At 42.4% G+C, this 20,047-nt stretch overlaps 1 protein-coding gene across 6 annotated transcripts in view; it reads left to right on the plus strand.

Moving 5' to 3' along the window:
• The window catches only part of RAPGEF4 (Rap guanine nucleotide exchange factor 4), a 317,379-nt gene that overhangs the window by 278,645 nt on the left and 18,687 nt on the right, over window positions 1-20,047 (plus strand). For 5 of the 6 annotated variants that reach the window (XM_034954511.3, XM_034954512.3, XM_034954514.3 and 2 more), the window contains 10 exons: window positions 500-650; window positions 2,376-2,464; window positions 3,201-3,231; window positions 3,453-3,531; window positions 4,679-4,825; window positions 6,640-6,737; window positions 12,266-12,391; window positions 12,774-12,952; window positions 15,853-15,943; window positions 19,638-19,688. In XM_034954511.3, the coding sequence (XP_034810402.1) occupies window positions 500-650; window positions 2,376-2,464; window positions 3,201-3,231; window positions 3,453-3,531; window positions 4,679-4,825; window positions 6,640-6,737; window positions 12,266-12,391; window positions 12,774-12,952; window positions 15,853-15,943; window positions 19,638-19,688 (1,042 nt within the window). The remainder of the gene's footprint in view (window positions 1-499; window positions 651-2,375; window positions 2,465-3,200; window positions 3,232-3,452; window positions 3,532-4,678; window positions 4,826-6,639; window positions 6,738-12,265; window positions 12,392-12,773; window positions 12,953-15,852; window positions 15,944-19,637; window positions 19,689-20,047) is intronic. The other variant, XM_034954513.3, reaches the window with a different exon arrangement.

The raw sequence follows: 20,047 nt of genomic DNA on the forward strand, positions 1-20,047 counted from the left end.
CACTCTTTGTATCAGCCATGGATGGTCCCAGCAGGACTAGATGCCCACTTGGAAGGGTTTTACTGAAATGCATGTAACAAAGGGGATTACAGAGATTCGGGAAGAATTTTGGAAACCAACAACGGGTGGAAACGCACCCAGAGAGAAGCAATGGCAAGAAACATTACCACCCAGAGTAGCAAAGGGCAAGGCAGATCCTGGCAGAGAATGACAGCTAGAGCTAGATACAAGAATCCTTGTCCACACCAAGTCCAGGAGGAGTCTGTGAAAGTCTAATCCCTTGGGCAACTATCAGGCCAGAGTCAGCAGGAGTAAACAAGGAATTGCATGCATTCGGCACAGACACTTTCTGTGGGGTTTTTCATGAGGGCCTAGGGGAGGAATTCTATCCATCTAAAAGCCTGCCTTTCTGAAGCTGGGATCTGTCACTCTTAACCTTTGAAAGTAGCATGTGAAATGAGTGTGAAATGGCTCAATTTCTTCCTTGACTCCTCGGCACCTACCACGCACAGCCTTCACAAGGTACAGAACAGGAGAAAATGGATTATGCCCTCAACAATAAGAGGCGAGTCATCCGCCTGGTTCTACAGTGGGCTGCCATGTATGGAGACCTCCTGCAAGAGGATGACGTGTCTATGGCCTTCCTGGAGGTAGGCAGGGGTCATCTTTTCCAAGAATACACTGTTGTCCTGCAATACAGGGACCTACTTATAGGCTCAGCAGCTTCCCTGGAGAGACTGTAATTGCAAATGCTAGACTTTGTGAACACATTCATTCGTCAGAAAGGAACTACAGAAAAAGTAAGGAAAAAATTTACCCATTATTCTGCCATTCTGACTCCATAATGGGTAGCATTTTCATCTAGTCTCTTTTTCTTTGTATGTTTTATCTTGTAGTCACGTAGCACCCATCATTCTGCAGGCTTTTTCCATTTATTTGATATAAGGATTTTTCTGTCAGTACAGTCCTTATAATAAAAATTTATTTACATCTCCTGAAGTAATCAAAAAAATTTCTAATGACCATTGAGTAGCCATGTCACAGATATATTTATGTGTTCCCTTATTGTTGAGTGTTCACATCACTTCCAGTTTTCACCTTCGTAGAATAATAGTACGGTAAAAAGTCTTGTGCAAGTGATTCTGTCCTTGATTACCTTCCTAGAAATGGGATTACTAGATCAAATGGTAGATATTTTTGAGTGGAGTGGAGCAGATCATTTATTTAGGAATTGCTAGAACCGGAAATGGTAGGCTGTGAAAGTGGTTCATAAACACTGTTGAAAGCTGCACTTCCCCGTTCCTTCCCGTAGCTCTAGCCCCAAATTACAGCACTGATCCTGACATTTAAGCTCAATTAGTCGCTCTCCCCTCCAAAATTTGGATGAAGACCTGACTTCTGTTCAGGCAAAAGGCAATGTTACTTCCGTTTCAAACTTTTTCAGTCTGTGTTCTAAAATTATAAATTATCCAAAAGAAACATACACCATCTCTCCTTTCTATTCATATCATTTCACAGCCAGAGGGGCGAGGCAATGAGGAAAGATGGACCGAGAGCATCCCTCCAAGCTGAGGAATGAAGTATTTTGAAAATGCGAGGAATGGCGGTAGCTTGGGGTCATACATTGACTCATGGCCTCTACCCACTGAGTACAGGACCATTTTGTAGATGAACTAAAGTGGTGGTGAAGCTGGCACTGCCATGGTTCTCACCTTCTGCTGCAGAGCAGGCACACCTACAGCTGCAGGGTCAGGACAGTTCCCAGAAGGGCATCAGAGAGTCCTGAGTTGGTGGCACAAACTCAGCATAAATTCGCTACAGTGCTGAAGACCATGCTGCATCTTACCACCAACTATGACCCAGAATGAGTGACACCTAGTAAATAAACAATACATACCAAAATAATGTGAAAACGAACATTAAAATTCCCCTGAGAAAAATGAACTAAAAAAAGCACTCTTTTGTGGACTCCAAAATGACCCATTTCAAAACATTGGCTTTCATATAAATATCATATAAACAGTTCACCTGCAATTTACTTTGAATTGAATTTTTATTGTTGTAAAATAGATATCTAATATAAATTTTCCCATTGTAACCATTTTTAGGTGTATAGTTCAGTGGCATTCATTTCATTTCTGATATCCGTGCAGTCATTGATTGCCACTATCTATTTCCAAAATTTTTTCTCATGGCCAATTTTGAACTTAGACATAGTGTAACATTTTCTTCTTTGTTCTTCCTCCAGTCCACGAAGCCATGGTCTGGAGATGCTGGTGAAGCAGATGACATAGGGACACATCTTTATTGCTCTTGACAGAATCATGTGCCTTTTGCAGTTCTTGTTAAAAGCCTGTGACTTTTGCCAATTACAGGAGTTTTATGTATCTGTATCAGATGATGCCCGGATGATTGCTGCCCTCAAGGAGCAACTGCCAGAGTTGGAGAAGATTGTCAAGCAAATGTAAGGAAGGGCTTGACTTTGGGGGTGTGCTTTCATCAAGTAAATCTCAAAAAGTCCTTTGCCCACAAGAAAGGTTAAAGCTGGTCTTTCCATAGCCATGCCCCGCTTGATTTGATTTAAGCAGACTGGGCTGAGGGCATAGGTGGTACAGTAAGGCCAGAGGAACAGAAGGACTGAGATTCTGTTCATTCTGTGCTAGAGGGCTGCCAAAAGATAGCCTGGGAAAGAAAAGATCCTCCTGGGTAGAGTCCAACTCAATAAACCTGGGTCCCTTAGGTTCAAGGCAGTGAATCTGGCAATAAAATGGCCAGCGGCATTTAAAGAAAGTTTGAGGGCAATTACTTATATGGAAAATTCACTAACTGCTGCCAAAGCTGTTGGTGGTGAATATTTGTGTCCTCTCAATGTACCAGAAGGTTTTCACATGCTATTACTTGAACTATAGATTAAATGCAGTATCAGAGAGTGAGTGTGCTGCTAGATAGACTTTGAAAGCTAGAAATCCTGGCTTTGAACATCGGTTCTGCCAGGAATCTGCCTGTGACAAGAGCTGATATCTTTGCTGTCTACCCTTCTGCTTTGATCTATTACTATTAAAATGAGGAAGCTCATATTGTCTCCTGAAAGGATTCTGTGATTGTGATTTCATTTTCTAACATAAGATTAGTTATATACAAATAAGGCAATTTAATAGTAGCAATGGTATTAAATAATGTGCTTTCTCTACTTCTCGTAGCTCAGAAGATGCAAAGGCACCGCAAAAGAAGGTAGGTGGCATGAACTTGCATTCTCTGTCTGTGTCCTGTAGAATTACAATTCCCCAGAAATATTATATTGCAGTATACATAAAAGTGATTTCTTTTTTGTAGACGTGAAATATATTGTCTTCATTTCTTGACTCTGCTTGCTTCTCAGATGTGTCTTCTCTGAGATGCTAGCATGCATTGGTCACTGTCCCTTATGGCACTTGCTGTGGTTGTTTTTACAGCACAAGGTTCTTTTGCAACAGTTCAATACGGGCGATGAGAGAGCCCAGAAGCGCCAGCCTATCCGCGGCTCTGATGAAGGTGAGAACCCTCTTCCAACTAACTCGTAGTTGTATAGATTATTTAGTCAGGATAATGGTAAGCATCACCTTGGACCCACAGAATAGCTTCTTTTGAAGACGCCCTGTTGCCCTCCAGATGGTTTGCTTGGAGGTGCCCTTTGGTGGCCCGATTATTTATGTCCTTAAACTCTTGTGCCTGAAGCCGAGATGCCTGTCTACCTTTCCCTGATTTGGCCTCTCCCTGCTTAACCCCTTTCCTTGGAGGAAATGAAGATGATCTCAGGGCCTGGTTGTCAGGATTGCCCACCCCTGGGAAAAGCTGGTGGGAAGGTAGCTGGCGCCTAGTGGGTGCCAAGGAGACAATGGATCACCAGCATCCTGCCCAGGGACAATGCTCTGGCCCTGAGCCCAGCCCTGAGCAGGGAGGCTTTACATCAGGAAGATCAAGATGCTGGCTTTTGTTTGGTTAAGATTCTCCAAAGAATCACAACCAAAAATAGTCGCAATAATAATGATAAAAATTTCATTTAAAGCTATAAATAAATCTTGTCATTTAGGACTGCCTCTAAGCCCAGGAATTATAATATAATAATGGGAATTGCTCCCAGGATTTTTGTGTTCAGAGTTGAGCCTCTGGGTGCCATATCCAGATCTGCTGATCTAAGTCTGCTGAGCTAAATAGCATCCGAGCTTACATGGCCTGGCCCCAAAGCACACAAGCCACTGAAGCAAGTGAGCAGGAGTGTCAGCACGTGCTCATGGCCCAGGCGGAAGCCCTCCTGTGTGCAGAGAGGTGAATGGTGTCTCCCCACTGCCACACAGGGTAGCAGTGATCTGTGAATTGCCTACAGTATAGCACTTCAGACCCTGAACATCAGCCTGAAGATACTCTCAATTTTTTCCCATGACCTCTTTGTGGGGTTTTCACCAATATCTCTTGTTCTTTTAATTGGACTTGGCAACCATATGTGCACCTATTCTTAGACCAATGCTAAGGTAAGCAGTTTAGAAGGGGCAGGAATAGGGGTAAATGAGTATGAATAAATACAGTAATAAAAATGGCAAAATGATGCAAATTGGAGAGGATGCCTAAACATTTTTCATAACTATAGTTTTATTGAAAACTCTTAAGACTGATTTACTACCTTGTTACTGCCTTTGGATAGTTCTGTTTAAGGTCTATTGCATGGACCACACCTACACAACCATTCGGGTGCCAGTGGCCACCTCGGTGAAGGAAGTCATCAGTGCAGTTGCCGACAAGCTGGGCTCCGGGGAGGGCCTGATCATAGTCAAGATGAGTTCCGGAGGAGGTAACAGCCTTAATTCATATTTTAGGCTCTGCAAAATGGGACATTCCATCCAAGCAGAAACTATGTAAGGAGTTAGCGTGGTCATGTGAGGCTCACCCAGAGGATGAACTGGTGCTTATGTATGCTTCCACTAATAGCAGAAACAGTATGGGTAGAGGTGGGTTGGGTTTTTAATGTCCCCTATCTTGTAGGTACCCACTCTAAATCGGAAAGGTGACTGGAACTGAGGACTGTCGTGTAGATGTTGGCCTGGAGTTCTTTCAATTCAAACTCTATTCAAAAAAGTTTTAGGCCTTGGAGCCCTGAAAAATATGGGCCCCAAGAGGAAATCTAGCTGGACAAGCTCAAGGCCATGGGTTTCTACAAGTCCAAAGTTGGAAGTGGTCAGAAGCTAGTTCTTTGAAGCTGATGATGGTTTTTCTCCTTACTCAGTAGAGAGGCTAGGAGCCTGGCTCAAATGAAATGAGGAATATTTTTCCTCCACGGGATTACAGTTCCTTTCACTGTCCTTGATTACATGGTGCATTTTTGAAATGTCATTTATTCATTCATCACATATTTACTGGCCACAGTGTGGCTATGAAGGAAAGAATGAGTTAGACACAGCTCACGTCCCCAGGTTGTTCCCAGGCCAGGGAGGAGGTAGACGGTAAGTTAAAACAATTACAGTTCATGCTGGCAAGAGTTTTAGGAATGACCACATATCGTAGTGAGAGACTAGAGGAAGCAACAGTGAGGTTCATTTCTCCAGTCATGATTTGGCAGCCATTTGGCGGAATCCTTCAGGAACAGGTGAGCCATTTCTGTCATGTTTTAAGGTGAATGATTCCACTGATGGAGGATTTTTAAATGCATGTTGGATGTTAAGATCTCCCTTCCATTTCTGCTCCAGTTGCACAAGGCCCAGGATGTCTGCCCTCCCTGACCCCTTGTCACCTTCCCATAGATATCCCAGGTCTCACCCTCACTTTCTTTCAGTCTTTACCCAAATGTCAGTGTCTCACTGAAGCTCCCTCCTTCATTTGCTTCATTCCCTTTCTAAAATGTTAACTTCTTCCCCTTACACAAGCTTCCTAGACCCCACCCCTGCGATATTTTTTTCTCCTTGCCTTCTCACTCTCTAATCTATTTCTTTTCTTTATTGTTGGCATCTCCCACTATGATGTAATGCTTTTTGGAGTGGGTTTTTTTTTCTGTATTGTTCCCTTCTGTCTCCCCAGTGCCTGGAGCAGTTTCTGGCATGCAGTAAATACAAAATAAATGTTTATTAAATGAACTAATTTTTTAATTTTTTTGACATGTTCTCATCTGAAGAACTAATTTTTTTAATGTAGGAGGAGGCTTAATCTAGTTAATTCTATTGCCCTGCAAATTAGGGAATAAGTGAAAAAACAATAGTAAATTTTGCATCTAAAATCATGTGAGGTCTCAGAAACCTCCAAAGTTTTTAAAAAGTGATCTTTCTATGTCCAAAGTCCTGGGTGTGATTACCATCTGGAAACATAACTTGTGAGATAAATAGCAAGTGCGGGTTTTATGTGCTCAGTAATTATGGTTGCAGCACAAAACTGGGTGAATTGACCCTCTGGCATCTCTATTCCTTTTTGTGGCCATTTCTGATGGCATCCTGAGTGGCGCGGGGCTGCATGAATGCTGTCTTTTTTATTCCGTGGATCCCTTCAGTACTCTATTTTATGCAGTCACTCTGAGTGTTCCGGTAATTCACCAAGCTGGCAATTTGTTGGTGTGATTAGGGCAGTGCAGCAAATCTCAGATGTATTTAATAGGCAATCTCATGCTTTTTATGTTCACAGAAAAGGTGGTGCTCAAACCTAATGATGTTTCAGTATTTACGACGCTCACCATTAATGGACGCCTGTTTGCTTGCCCGCGAGAGCAATTCGATTCACTGGTAGGTGTGGATGGCCTGCTCAGAGCAGCATTGCAATCAGAAAAACTTGTCTGGAGCCTAATTTTGCAGTCACACTGAACCCAGTGGCTAAAAAATCTTGAATGGTACTTAGCTTTTTCTTTTTCTGCAGTCTATTAGGTAAGCCTCAGGTGTTCATTTGAGATGCTCAGGGGTTTTGATTTTCTTTTGTGAAAATTAGCCAAGTAGCACCACTATTAGGGCATAATTCAGCTTTCAGAACTCTTTGTTGTAATTCGCCTCATTGGTATGTCCCCAGTTTAAATATTAAGAATCTGAATACTTACACCAGGATGGAAATAATTTTTCTAAAGCAAGATATCACTATTTATCAGGCTCCTTTGCATTATGGCAAAGCCACCATCTGATCTAAGAGAAATGCTGTTCCCCAAAAGCACTTTCTCTACCTTATGCAGAAAAAGGCAAAGGCCAGACCCTTCCCTAAGTCTCCAAAAACACTTGTTACCCAGCATACAGACAGATCTTTCTGTGAAGAAAGGACTAATAGGACCACACTAATAACTGAGTAGCCTGCTCTCTTTTAAGTAGGTGGTAGCGTCCATTTCTATTTATCCTACCAGAATTTGGTATGTAGGTGAGTAGCTAGTAACATATCTTAGAAAGCCTAGAGGGCCAATTCAGAGGGTAGAGAAACTGGTTTCTTCAGTCTTTGGATACACGGGGTTTCTCCTTTAAGAAAGGCACAAGACCGAGCGTGGTGGCGGGCGCCTGTAGTCCCAGCTACTCAGGAGGCTGAGGCAGGAGAATGGCGTGAACCCGGGAGGCGGAGCTTGCAGTGAGCCAAGATGGCGCCACTGCACTCCAGCCTGGGCAACAGAGCGAGACTCCGCCTCAAAAAAAAGAAAAGAAAAGAAAGGCACAAGACAAGAGCCAGAGGTAAACTGCATCCAATTTTAGGGAGAGAGTTTACATAAGGGATGCATGAGTAGGTTTCAAGTTTGATCAGATCAGCTCTTATAGATATCAAGATTCTCTTCCTTGGACTTTTTAGAGATTGTTTCAGGCTCATCATAATCCTGATTTTTTGTTTTAGAGAGTACCATTTTGTGTGCTCCAGTGAGGATAGGTGGATTTTTACCATATTTTGAATTCACTTGGAGAGGAACTTAGCAAATGTGGCATTAGTTTTCCTGCTAATCCCTCATCCATCACAGCCCATAAGCACGCTCACGTTTCCTCAACCACCAGCCTTATAAGATCTGAGTCTGCCCCCCGCCTTTCCGTATATTTTTTTAGTCATCTACATTCATTGCTTTCTAAATAAATATTTCTCAATACTGAAGGATTGGGGGAAAAAATGTCATAAATGAGTCGTGCTGCCCTCTCCTGGAAAGGAAAGCCATAAAAAGCCAGTTCAGCGCAGCCCCATTAAAGGTGCTATGTGACATGTTACTGCACGGGTGCTGGGGACTCTCTTGCCAGAGGGTTCTTGGCCGCAGTGCCAAATGACATGGCGCAGACACAGGGAGTGCAGACTGTCTTCAGCTCCCTGTGGGGCAGATACTAACTTTCTAAACCTCTGTTTGTTGGCACACAGTCCTACAGCCTTCCAAGTTCTTAGTCCTTGCTCGTCCTCTGTTTTAAGGCCTCTGTCGTTGGAAGGAATGTCCTCTGCATTGAGTACCCTGGGCATGAACTTCTTCCCTATCAGCGCTCTGCCATTCATTGTGCTGTGAGTGGCCAAACCTTACCTGCCTCACATAACTGTGGACAGTGAGCTCCTTCTCTGGCTTTCTAAAGATTCCCTTTGAGGACAGCCCATCGAGGAGGAGTCGCACAGAGGATGACCCTGCAGTAGAGAATGTTGGCCACACTCTCTGATCCATCCACACACGCTTCTTCAGGGTCTGCTCTGTGCTTGGGGCTGTGCTGGCTTCTGTGCGACACTAAACCAAGTGCCCCAGAGCTTCTGCCCTTACCGCAGTTACGCTAAAGCCAGAGAGATGAGACTAACACAAGCAGCCTGGAATAGAACAAGTCTTAGTGTTCAATGTTAGCCTTAAATTGTGTGGTCTATAATAGAATTAGCAGAGTGCTGGCGAGTTAGCCTAGTGGTTAAGGGTTCAGATTCTGAAACTTTACTCTTCACATTTTATTTAAGTGTAAATATCAGTACAGAGCAAATTCCTATAAAACTCCATTGTAGTATATAATGTGATTCTACTTTTTTCCATTCACTGGTTCCTCAGACTTTTATTTAGTACTTACCACATCATCGGAGGCGTTGTAGATGGTTCTGGCTCTAAAATGGTCTTGAAGACAAAACCATCATGGTCCTTGTACCTCAGTGAGCAAACAGTGTAGTGAGGCACCCCCGCATGTGACCAGTGAGAATGCAGTGCAGCAAGGGCCACAGCAGAGCTAGACACAGAGGGTGTGGGCGCACGAGGAAAGGAAGATGCTCCGGGTAGCTTACCTTCGCCATCTCTTTGTCACTGACAATCCACACATCCCTTTTATGTCTTAGTCTCCTCATCTGGAAAATGGGAGGATAACAATGCTACTCTCCCAATTACCCCTCTCCAGCCTTAGCAAAGAAATCATGGCTCAAAAACCGTGGGGAGAAAATGCATGGGAGTTCTGTGTCTGTGTGTAAGCAGCTTTCAGATCTGTCTGTGCAATGCAGGCTCCACATAAGCTCTGCTATGCCTTATCTGTAGGACATTTCCGCAGAGCTATGTACAAGAAAATGGCCCAAGGAGGCGCTTCCTCTGGGGTCCAGGGTGAGCATTTATATTCCCCACTTCTAAGGGAGAAGCACCTTTTGCTGCTCAGATTGCCTCTTCCGTGGCTCATGGAAGGGGTCAACCTGCCCTATGCCGGGAGAGAGACTTGGTGAGCCCTGCCCACTGAAAGAAAAGTTGAGACTCAATAGAGCTTTCCGTTACTCTCAAAAGGGTTGCAGGAGTGATAGACCAGCATCCACGACTAAAAGAACTTTGCATATTTCTTAATATTAGACTCTTCCCTGTGTTGTTAGGTAAACTTATCCCCCTTATGTAAAGTTATAAAGCCTCAAGTAAAAGAAGGAGCAAGGTGTACTGGGTATCTCCAATCCTGAGGAGAGAGCGAACAGCAGGAATAACGTAGGAGGGGCAGCTCCGCAGAGCAGCAGAGGGGCTGTGTTCACAGCAGCTGCAAGAGGGAAGGAAGAATGTGCAGGGCCAGTTTGATCCTCTGAGAGGCAGTCGTAACCCCTAAAATGTATAAGCTTCCCCAACTTTTTTTTACCTAGGACCTACCCTGGTTGAAATCATTCTCCTCATTTGTTTCCATATGCTACTTGCCCATCAGCTTCGGTTCAGTTCCCTAAGATTTAAAACTTTGGAATCACTTTTCTTCCCTGTCCTCTGTCCCCTGTGTAGAGTAAATTGGGAGCAACAGTATTTCGCTCCTACATCCAGGTGTTGTACTGATCACACTTTTCTGTGTATTTGCATTGCTGCAGCACTTCTAGAAAGTGAACTGATTTGGGGGAGGGGACCTCTTTTGTGCCAGGCACTGTATTTACATGATTCACTGAAATCATTCCTATCCAGTTCTCTTAACAAGCCTAGGGATAGGTATCATGACCCCAATTTACCAGAGCTGGAAACAGACACTCAAGAGATTAGGGAATCAATCCAAGTCTACGCAGTTAGAGTAGGGTTTATATTCAGAGTCACTTGCTCTCTAAAGCTGACACTAACCTGGTCTATTATCTAGTCTATTACAAAACACAAACTCCTAATCTGGTACACGAAGATGTGCTACTAACTGTTCACACTGTCCATGGGGACCCCCTGTGCTCTCTGCTCCTGCCAGGCAAGTTTCATGACAGCTTCCCCATCTTCATGCCCTTGTTGCCATCCTTCCACCCCAAGGGACCATCCTGGATGCTCAGGGAAAACCTTGCTATTCTCACCTGCCCAAGCTTGTCTGCTTCGTCTTTTAAAGCCCAGCTTCTTCAAGATCCTGTTCAGACCACACATTCATTCCAAATACCCAATAACTTCCCAAAAATTCATTCATGTTCCCCTCCTGTTTATCTCTGGGTGTCACGTGTGTTGTTGCTTCTGTCCCTTTATACCTGCAAATAAGGACCAGCAGCAGATGCTGCCTCTGTGGAGTGCTGTATGGGCCAGACAGGGTTGATTCCCTTCAACTGTAACCTTGCTTGGTCCTCTCTTAGACTGTAAACTTCCAAATGCAAGGACCGTCTACCTGCAGAACATGTAATTTCTCTAGTGCCCAGAATGCAGTGGGAGTTTGTAGAATACAGTGATGATGATGAAAATGATGATGGAACTTGTATAATATTAGGACTTCTGACATGGATAGTATCTAAATATAGTTAGCATCATTTTGTTTTTATTTTTTATTTTATTTTATTTTTTTGGAGATGGAGTCTCATTCTGTCGCCCAGGCTGTGGTGCAGTGGCACGATCTCGGCTCACTGCAACCTCTGCCTCCTGGGTTTAAGCGATTCTCCTGCCTCAGCCTCCCGAGTAGCTGGCACTATAGGTACATGCCACTACGCCCAGCTAATTTTTGTATTTTCAGTAGAGACAGGGTTTCGCCATGTTGGCCAGGCTTGTCTTGAACTACTGACCTCAGGTGATCCACCCGCCTTGGCCTCCCAGAGTGCTGGGATTACAGGCGTGAGCCACTGTGCCAGCCACTTTTGTGACTTTTGGAACTTTGTAATGTGTGTGTTGCCTATTTATATATAAATCTATTGCATTATACATGTGCTTCCTATATATGCATATCATTCATCTCACTAAGTAAAAACACTGTAGATCATTTCTCATAAAATAAAACTGAGATAAGCAAGTCAGATGGAAACTTTTAGTGAGGGGTCTTCCAGAAAGTAGCAGACGTTGGCTTTCTAATGTCTAGCCCAAAACACCATGACCATGCGAATAACATCCTCAGCTCAACATCTGCCCAAGAATAGAGGAATCAGACATCATGTGTAACCTCAGTTCACAGAGCTTTCCATTCCCTCATGACCCCAGGCAGTGTGTCCCAAGAGATGGAGAGGCAGCAGTGTTACCATGGCCACCGGCAGCAGGAAGTAGCACTGTGGATGAATGTCCCAAACTGCCATGCCATTACCTGCTTTACAGCAGCTTCAGTGAGAAATAGGAGAAAAAAGGTCTCCCAGGACTTCTTCCATTTTTACCAGGGAAAAGAAGAGTTTCCAGGGAACTCCCAGGCCTGAGTGTAAGAGAAGAGAACCTCTGCAGGTCACTCTTCACTGAATCTTATTTGCCGCGGTTCACATTTTTCAGTCAGTGGAATTGATGATAATGATGATTGGTGACTTACAGACGACACTAAAGCAACTAGCGTTGCGAGCAGAGGCATCTCTCCTCAGAGTTTCCAGATATTCCTGAAAGCGTCCATCTCCAGAATCCTTTCCCCTCAGAAACTCCTGAAAGCTTTTAGTGCTAAATACTTGTCTGTGTTGAGTTTCTGATATATTTTTGCATTATTATTCATAGACTCCCTTACCAGAACAGGAAGGCCCAACTGTTGGAACAGTGGGAACTTTTGAACTGATGAGCTCCAAAGATTTAGCATACCAGATGACAATTTATGATTGGGAACTCTTCAACTGCGTGCATGAGGTAAGATGCAGGATCAGATGTGTTAGTAGCTGAGATAGCAAGGATAAAGGCTGCTGGCATTGCTTAGTTTGTAAGTGCTAATATGTGCTACAATATGGAAACCACATGACCTATTTTGCATACTGAGCTTATAAATAAAGCATGCTATAAAGCCTTTGAGTATTAAAGAAAAATCTTTACAGTATGCCATGTCTTCCTGTGTATATTAAGCCAGTAAAACCTAGTTTATATTTATATATTTAACAAGCCTCATGGAAGCCCTTCAAGTCTGATTGAATTCACATTTGCTGACCAGTAAAACACTGTCTTGACAAATAGAGAAACCTAGCTGGTGTTTTGATTTAAAAAAAAATAAGCAAAATTGTTTTCCTTTATTTTCTAGCTGGAGCTAATCTATCACACATTTGGAAGGCATAATTTTAAAAAGACCACAGCAAACTTGGATTTGTTCCTGAGGAGATTTAATGAAATTCAGTTTTGGGTCGTCACTGAGATCTGCCTTTGTTCTCAGCTCAGCAAGCGTGTTCAGCTATTAAAAAAATTTATTAAGATAGCAGCCCAGTAAGTATATTTAGCTTGGAAAGAGAAAAAAAAATGTTGAGCTGTGTTTTCATTTTGTTTTCTTAGACTACACCTTAAAAAGAAAAGCAGGATCTGGGAACTGCTAGAGGGCCAAACACAGGGTCTTAGGAATAACCAAACTCTTGTAATGGATCCCTTCTATATTTTGTAGCATTTAACATCAATAGATAAATTAACTTCTTTACAGCACTGATGCTGGAGTCGAAGTTGTGACCTCTCTTTGCTCTTTGCTTTCTACTCAGACGGTTTTGCCTCCTTTAGTTTAAAATTCCTTCCGTAAACCAAGTTCCCTTATACTTCGAAAGTTCAGTTGAAAAGATCTTGAAGTCAATGTCCAGCATGACACATTTTCACCAGTAGAGGGCAGTGCAGCATGCATGTACAGCAGCACATCCAGCCCAGACAGAATTAAATCGGTAAAATGCATGCAAGCTAACCTGGTACATGAAAATCATCACTACAAACATCAGAAAAAGAAGCATCTATCTTATAAATATTCTATTAAACAGCACTTCATGGGAAACAATTTTTTTACTACAGGGGCCAGTTAGAGTTCTCCCTGACATGAATTTAATCTTCTCCTGCTATTTAGATATGCCTGACAACCTCCTGTTTACTTCCATGTTTTTGGTATCACCACAGTGCTAAAAATAAAATGCTAAATGTGGCCTATGGCTGTGAGACTTCTTTCCTTTCTAAATGCAGGGAGCTCTAGCACACAGGAAGGCTGAGAGCACAAGTGACCCCAGCTAGACAATTTTCTTGACCCAAAATCAAACATGGAGTTTGATTTCCTGGGCTAAACAAAGAAGTAAAGGCTGCTTGACATTTTATAGATATCAGTTTGCCAGATGCCTGGAATTATTTGCCAACAACTTGAGGGTTCAATAGAATACCAAATCCCTTGGATTCAAAAGCTGCTATCTGTTAATATGGCAAAGCTGGCTATTTTAAGAAAGGCTTGGTAAAATGGTGCCTGTGAATTTCTGGTTCAGAGTATAGCCACTTCCCTGGTAGTCTGCACAGCCTTATGGCAAGGGACAAATGCCTTCACGTATTTGGAATGAGCTGATTATGGAAACTATGACAAGATGTGCTTTCCCGTTAGAAGAAGCACGCTCTCTCTCTTCACCTTAGCCTGGCAGTGCCCAGTGCAACAAGAAGAGAGAGGCAATCTGCACACAAATGTGGGGAGCCAGAAAATCTTTTGGGGCCTGATCCTGTTATTTTACAGAGGCAACATGGGAGAGCCTTTCAGAACATCCAGGACTTTTTTTTTTTTTTTCATGTTTTTGCTTTTCTTATCCCTCTCCCTTCTGTTTATGTGAACGAGTAGGTGGACTTGGCCTTCAGTATAAATTAGTTTATGTTATTTAACCATTATTAAGCCCTGTGCTACATTTGCCGTCCTATAGAGAAGCTATTTACACAGCCCAGCTGAAGAAGACTGTAGACTTTTTAAATCCGAGATCTACAAGAATGAGGTTGAAACCTCGTGACAGTAGCATCTGTTTTACTTTATATTTTTAGAGAACTTCAACATATTTGTTTTAAGCTCTTTGCCTGCCCAGAACTGTGTGAAGTTGGTGGAAGCAGATGTTCTTATTCCTCTGTTTACATTCGTGGAGGCATAGAGAAATTTCATGACTTCCATAGGGTAATAAAGTTAGCTGATAACAAGGCAGTGACTAGAAAGGCAGGTCTACAGCCCTGCATTTGTTCTTTCAAGATCACATAAAGGACAAAGGCAAACACATAGATGCAATTGTACCTGCCTTTAGCCCCAGGTGTCTTCTAAATAACCTTCAGCTCCTGAACTCAGACCCATTGTCCCAGCACACCAAAGGCCTCACTTGCTTTCTCACCAGTGGGACCATACACACTAGCTTCTCTGAAATATGTTCTCCATCTCCACACAGACAATTCAAGAATTACTCTTTGCTACCTTTGCAATGGGTAGCAAATGCAACAATTTAGTCTTTTTCAAAAATGTTAATCCAAACAGGATTTCATTATGATATAGTCAATTTCGATAACCATATTGATTCAGGATGAAGGATTTATGCTTATTGCAAAATGAATTCTTTCCCTTTTCAGGGACCTGGTATGAAGAAGTTTGGGGTTCCTCTTTCTAAAAAATGGTTAAACCAAGTACCTGTGTTAAACATCACCATTCTAATAAGAATTTCTGTTTTTTTCCACGTCTCATTCCCAAACATATATTCATAAAAGCTAATAATGGCGTAAGTACAGATTCAAAATGATCAGCTTCATTGATGTCAGTAAAACACAGAGAAGGTTATTTCTTGGTCAGTTGTTTAGGTTACTTCTCAGCTTTAAAATTCCTTGAGATTGAGTGCCCAGCCTATAGAGATCACACCTTATAAGTTGATATTTTTCAACAAACAAGTAGCATTTGCATGGCAGGTAGAAGCCATGGTGGCTGCAGCTGTGAGACTCCCTTAGTGCCCTCTCAAGCTGCCAGAGGAGGGTATCCACCTTCAGGCTAAAGGTCTAGAAATCTCCAAGGACATTTCACTTTTTTTCTTACCCCATGAGATATTTCCCTCTCGGTCCAACAAGGCTTTTAGCAAGTTTGGGATTATAACAACAACCCCTAAGGTAGCTGTCTTTAAGTTCCTTCTCAGATCCCAAACCTCAATGGCTAATGTCTTCAACTTTCTAAAAACACAATGAGAAATCAAACAGCAGAACATGGTCACCCAAGTGGAACTTTTACAGTACATTAAATCTATCATTGCCTGTTCTCATAAATGAGCCCTGACAAATATTAATGACTATCAGAAAATAGAACTCTAATTTTTTTTATCTCACACAGAAGTAACATTTTACTCAAACACGCATCTCCTGTGTTTCAGCTGTAAGGAGTATAAAAATCTGAATTCCTTTTTTGCCATCGTCATGGGACTAAGTAACGTTGCTGTGAGCCGCTTGGCACTAACGTGGGAGGTAAGCTTCAGCTAGGATCCAGCTGTGACTTTTGCCTTAGGAATAAAAACACAGGCTCACCAGTGAGCTTTTTAATAGAAATATCACTCACACTAGTATAACAATGGGAAAGGTGGGACACTTGGAGGGAGGTGACCTGTCTCCTTTTTCCAGTTGCCTCAGAGGGAGAATTTTTAAAAGATATTGTCCTTTTGTGTATGGAGAGTGGGGGAGATGAGGAGATGTCTACTTCTTGATATATGCAATGTAAATAAAAATAAGTCCAGTTCCTAAGTATAACATGAAGGACCCACATTGCTGGGAATGACTTCATAAGTTTGCTCATAGATTGTATTGTTTTCTGAAATGTCTGCTTGTTGCTTTTGCCATAAACCTTATCTTTAATTGAAAGAGGACAGAAGATCCATTTTTATCCAAGTACTCATTTTGCTTCTGGAAGGAAGAGCCAGGAAGCCAACTGTTTGCAGCAGTTGAGTACTAAGTGTCGCCTCACCACCTGGCAGACTTCTCTCCACGGAGAGGAACAACAGTTGGCTAATATTCAGTTTGGGGCAAAAGTGAGGCAGGTGTGTTGTGAGTTTCTGTAGCAAATATAATGAATGGTTTGTCGAGAGTTTGGTATTCAAGCTAGAAAACATCTTCATTTATTATTAGCTTTGTACTCAAAATGTGCTTGACCTCTTACACGTGGCATATAGTTGAAGAAATACTAATCTCTAATAGAACATACATACAGAAATAGACTCATGCTAAAAATAAAAAATTGTGTGTAAGTGGGACACAGAAAGAGGGCAAGGAGTATATATTAGAGACCCAACTTGCAATGGTGCTTAAAGGCAGCTGTTTGCATCTCTAAATGCTTTTCTGAAATTATTTTCTTCCCCATGTCCTTCTTGCAATGATTTTCTTTTTCCGTCCCTCCTAAATGTTTCCATTGTTTGTAGGGCAGGTCCTCACAAGTCCTTCTGTCTTGGGTTTCTCTTAAAATTCCAGGCAGATGCAGCACACAGCAGCTCATCCCCTGAATATAGGAATGAGGGAATTGGTGAGGCCTGCGTGCCATGCAGCTATATCATCTTCCAGCTAGTAAAAGGACGGAGCTCGTGCTGCCAAGAGATCTAAGCACAAAGCCATAATGCAACTCCCTCGTCTTATAGTCCAAGGCTCTTGGGATTGCTGGAGACCTAGGGTCCTCCTGCAAAGAGTCTGCCTTCCCCAGTCAGCTTCCAGCTTCTAATCCCCCTGCCACAGAGTCCAAATTAGTTGGTTGGGGACATTTTAAAAAACCATAAAGCCTCAAAGGGTCCAAGGAGGCCAGGTGTGGGTACCACAGATCAGCCAGACAATAAGAACAAAGCATGTGGGAAACACTCTCTGAACCCTCTTTCCCAGTCTAAATAAAAAAGTAGGAGGCTGCTGAAGAGGGTGCAGGCAGCAAAAGGAGATAGCTAACTGGCCAGTCCTTTGGTTTCACTAGGGATGGGAGTTCTGTGAGTCTATGAGCTTCTTTTTTCAGCACTGAATGTTGCTGAAAAGAGGAAATTATCCTTTCATCATTTATAAGCCTTTGTTTTTTAAGGTGAAGTATAATTATATAATTCTGTATGGGAGATTTCATTCCTAAGCACCTTTGATTCTAGTTTATGTACCTGCACTTGCCGAGAAAACCTCCCAAAAGCCTCCCATGCAACTCCATTGAGCACCACAGTGACCACAAGAGCAGTGTGAGAAATGCTGCCTGGCCTCATGGAACTAGGGGACACGTGTGGAACAGCCACGGAATAAAATAGAAAAGAAAGCCAGAGCACACAATAAAGGGAAGGGTTCAAAACTGAGGGGGAAGATCAAGCTGAGATGAAGCAAATGAGAATTACCTGGAGCACACACACTCTCTCAGCCTCAGCACTGCTGACATCTGGAGCAGAACAGTTCTTGGTCGTGGAGACATCTTCTCTGTTGCAGGACAATTAGGAGCATCCCTGGCCTCTCCCCACCAGATGCTGGAAGCACCTGTTACCATGCCCCACCCCGGCTGTGACAACAAAAAAATGTCTGCACACATTACCAAATGCCTCCTGGATTGGCAGGATGGCCCTATTGAAAACACTGCTCTAGAAGCATGGGGGGGTGGATAAATAATAGTACTAAGAATGGGGGGGTGGATAAATAATAGTATTAAGAATGAAAGAAACATTTTTTATTACCCTGTGCCCTACTGTCTTTGACCTAAAAGAAAGCTAAGTAAAGAAAGAGAACAGATGACAGAGGTCTTGCCAAAAACATAATCCACTCTTATTTTTTTAAATGGACTAAATTCAGTAAGTCAATGTTTCTGCATACCTTGGTGATCTGGATACTCTGTGTGGGGTGAGATCCTGGCATCCCTTGATGCCCATCCCAGCTTTCAGCCCTTTGAATAGTCTCCCCTAAGTGAGGGCATCAAGTCTTCCTGAACCCTAACTTGAAATGCCAGAAAAATGAGTTTGGAGGATATACAGGGACTAGTTTTTAGAAACAAAATCGGGGTTTTACAGATGTTTAAATGGGAATATGACAAACTGATTGAGATAGGAAAGAGAAAGAGCCAAGAAGAGCCATTCTGTGGATTGCAGAGGCCCAATTGGTGAATCAACTGTTGAAGTCAGGCTTCACTGTTCAAAGCCTCCTCCCAGATGACCCAGGAGTCTCTGAGACCCAGGGGTTGGTTGATGAGTTCCTAGTCCTGGGATGGGAAACGTATCACACAGCTCTATCTTGGCTTAGCCCTGTCAGGAGAGAGAAGTGAAAGGTTCAGCTTTACTGAAGACTCAGGAACTAAGCAAAGTAGGAACCAATAAATTGGAAGATGATTCAGTATTGATCTATTGGTGTAGATATGTGGGTGCAGTAAGTGGTGTTGAATCATTTGCCGAAATAAAAACATGAGAAATCAGTAAATTGATAGAACTATCCAATTTTGTATTATAGGAAGGCATGTGGGAGAAATAAATGCTCATGTAGAAAAGCATGGCGCATGTGAGAGACGAGACAGCAGGAAAGGAGGCAGGGGATGTGAATTACAGGCTCTAATGAGAAGCAGCTGTGTGACTCTGGGCCAGTCATTGAAACTGTGAGACTTAATTTTTTCCATCTGTAAAACACAGGCTCAATCTATTCAAATGAATATTTAGGGAGTACTATGTACCCAGTACTTTTTTAGGCACTGAGAAAAATATCAGTAAACAAAACAAATAAAAATTCATATTCTCATGTAGTTTACCTTATAAGGGAGGAGGAGGGTTGAAAGAGATAGTTTCATAAGCTCTTTTATTGCTAATATTCTGTAATCTAAATTCCTGATTGTGGGAATCAGAGAGTTTTAAAAAGTGTGGGGGGAGGTATATTCAGACTCTTCTAGTCTAGGGAATGCAGTCCTCTTTATAGATCGTCTAGTTCAGAAAACATTATAAAAGCAGTAACACCAAAGCATTCATAGTTACTTTTGGTTCAGTTAGGTTAAAGACGTTTAAAAGGCAAGTTCTCTATATTCTGGAAGATTATTCTCAAATGGCAAGACAGATTACAGTCTGGCCTGTCTCAGAGATGTTTGATTAAGAGCCAATGGAAATATATTTCCCCTAGAAATGGTAACCCATGATACATATCTAGATATTGAATCTGACATATGCGTGTGGCATTTTCATTTCATTAACAGAAACTGCCAAGCAAGTTCAAGAAGTTCTATGCAGAGTTTGAAAGTTTAATGGTAAGTGACAGTGGCTTCTTTATTCTGTTCACTGTCTACATTAATCCAATTTCTGATTAGCTGAATTGAAGTTCTCATTTTGGAAATTTTATCTGTCCTTGTATGACTTTAAGAAGTTTATGATCCCTTTTAGTGCTGCTAAAACAAGCATGTCTGACGAATGAATGGCACCCTCAGGAACTAACTTAAAGAGGACTTATGTCCCACATAAGGTCAATTTGTATAACTAAGAAAAGCAGTGTAATAGGGTCCTCTCCATCCAGCTCAGGTTGGCTATGGGTTGGAAGCTGCATTTTCCTTGGCTTGCCAAGATTATTTTTCCCCGTTGGCTGGAGGTGTTAGACAGAAAAGGAGTGAGT

This window comes from Pan paniscus, chromosome 13 (assembly GCF_029289425.2).
Source record: "Pan paniscus chromosome 13, NHGRI_mPanPan1-v2.0_pri, whole genome shotgun sequence".
NCBI classification, from domain to species: domain Eukaryota; kingdom Metazoa; phylum Chordata; class Mammalia; order Primates; family Hominidae; genus Pan; species Pan paniscus.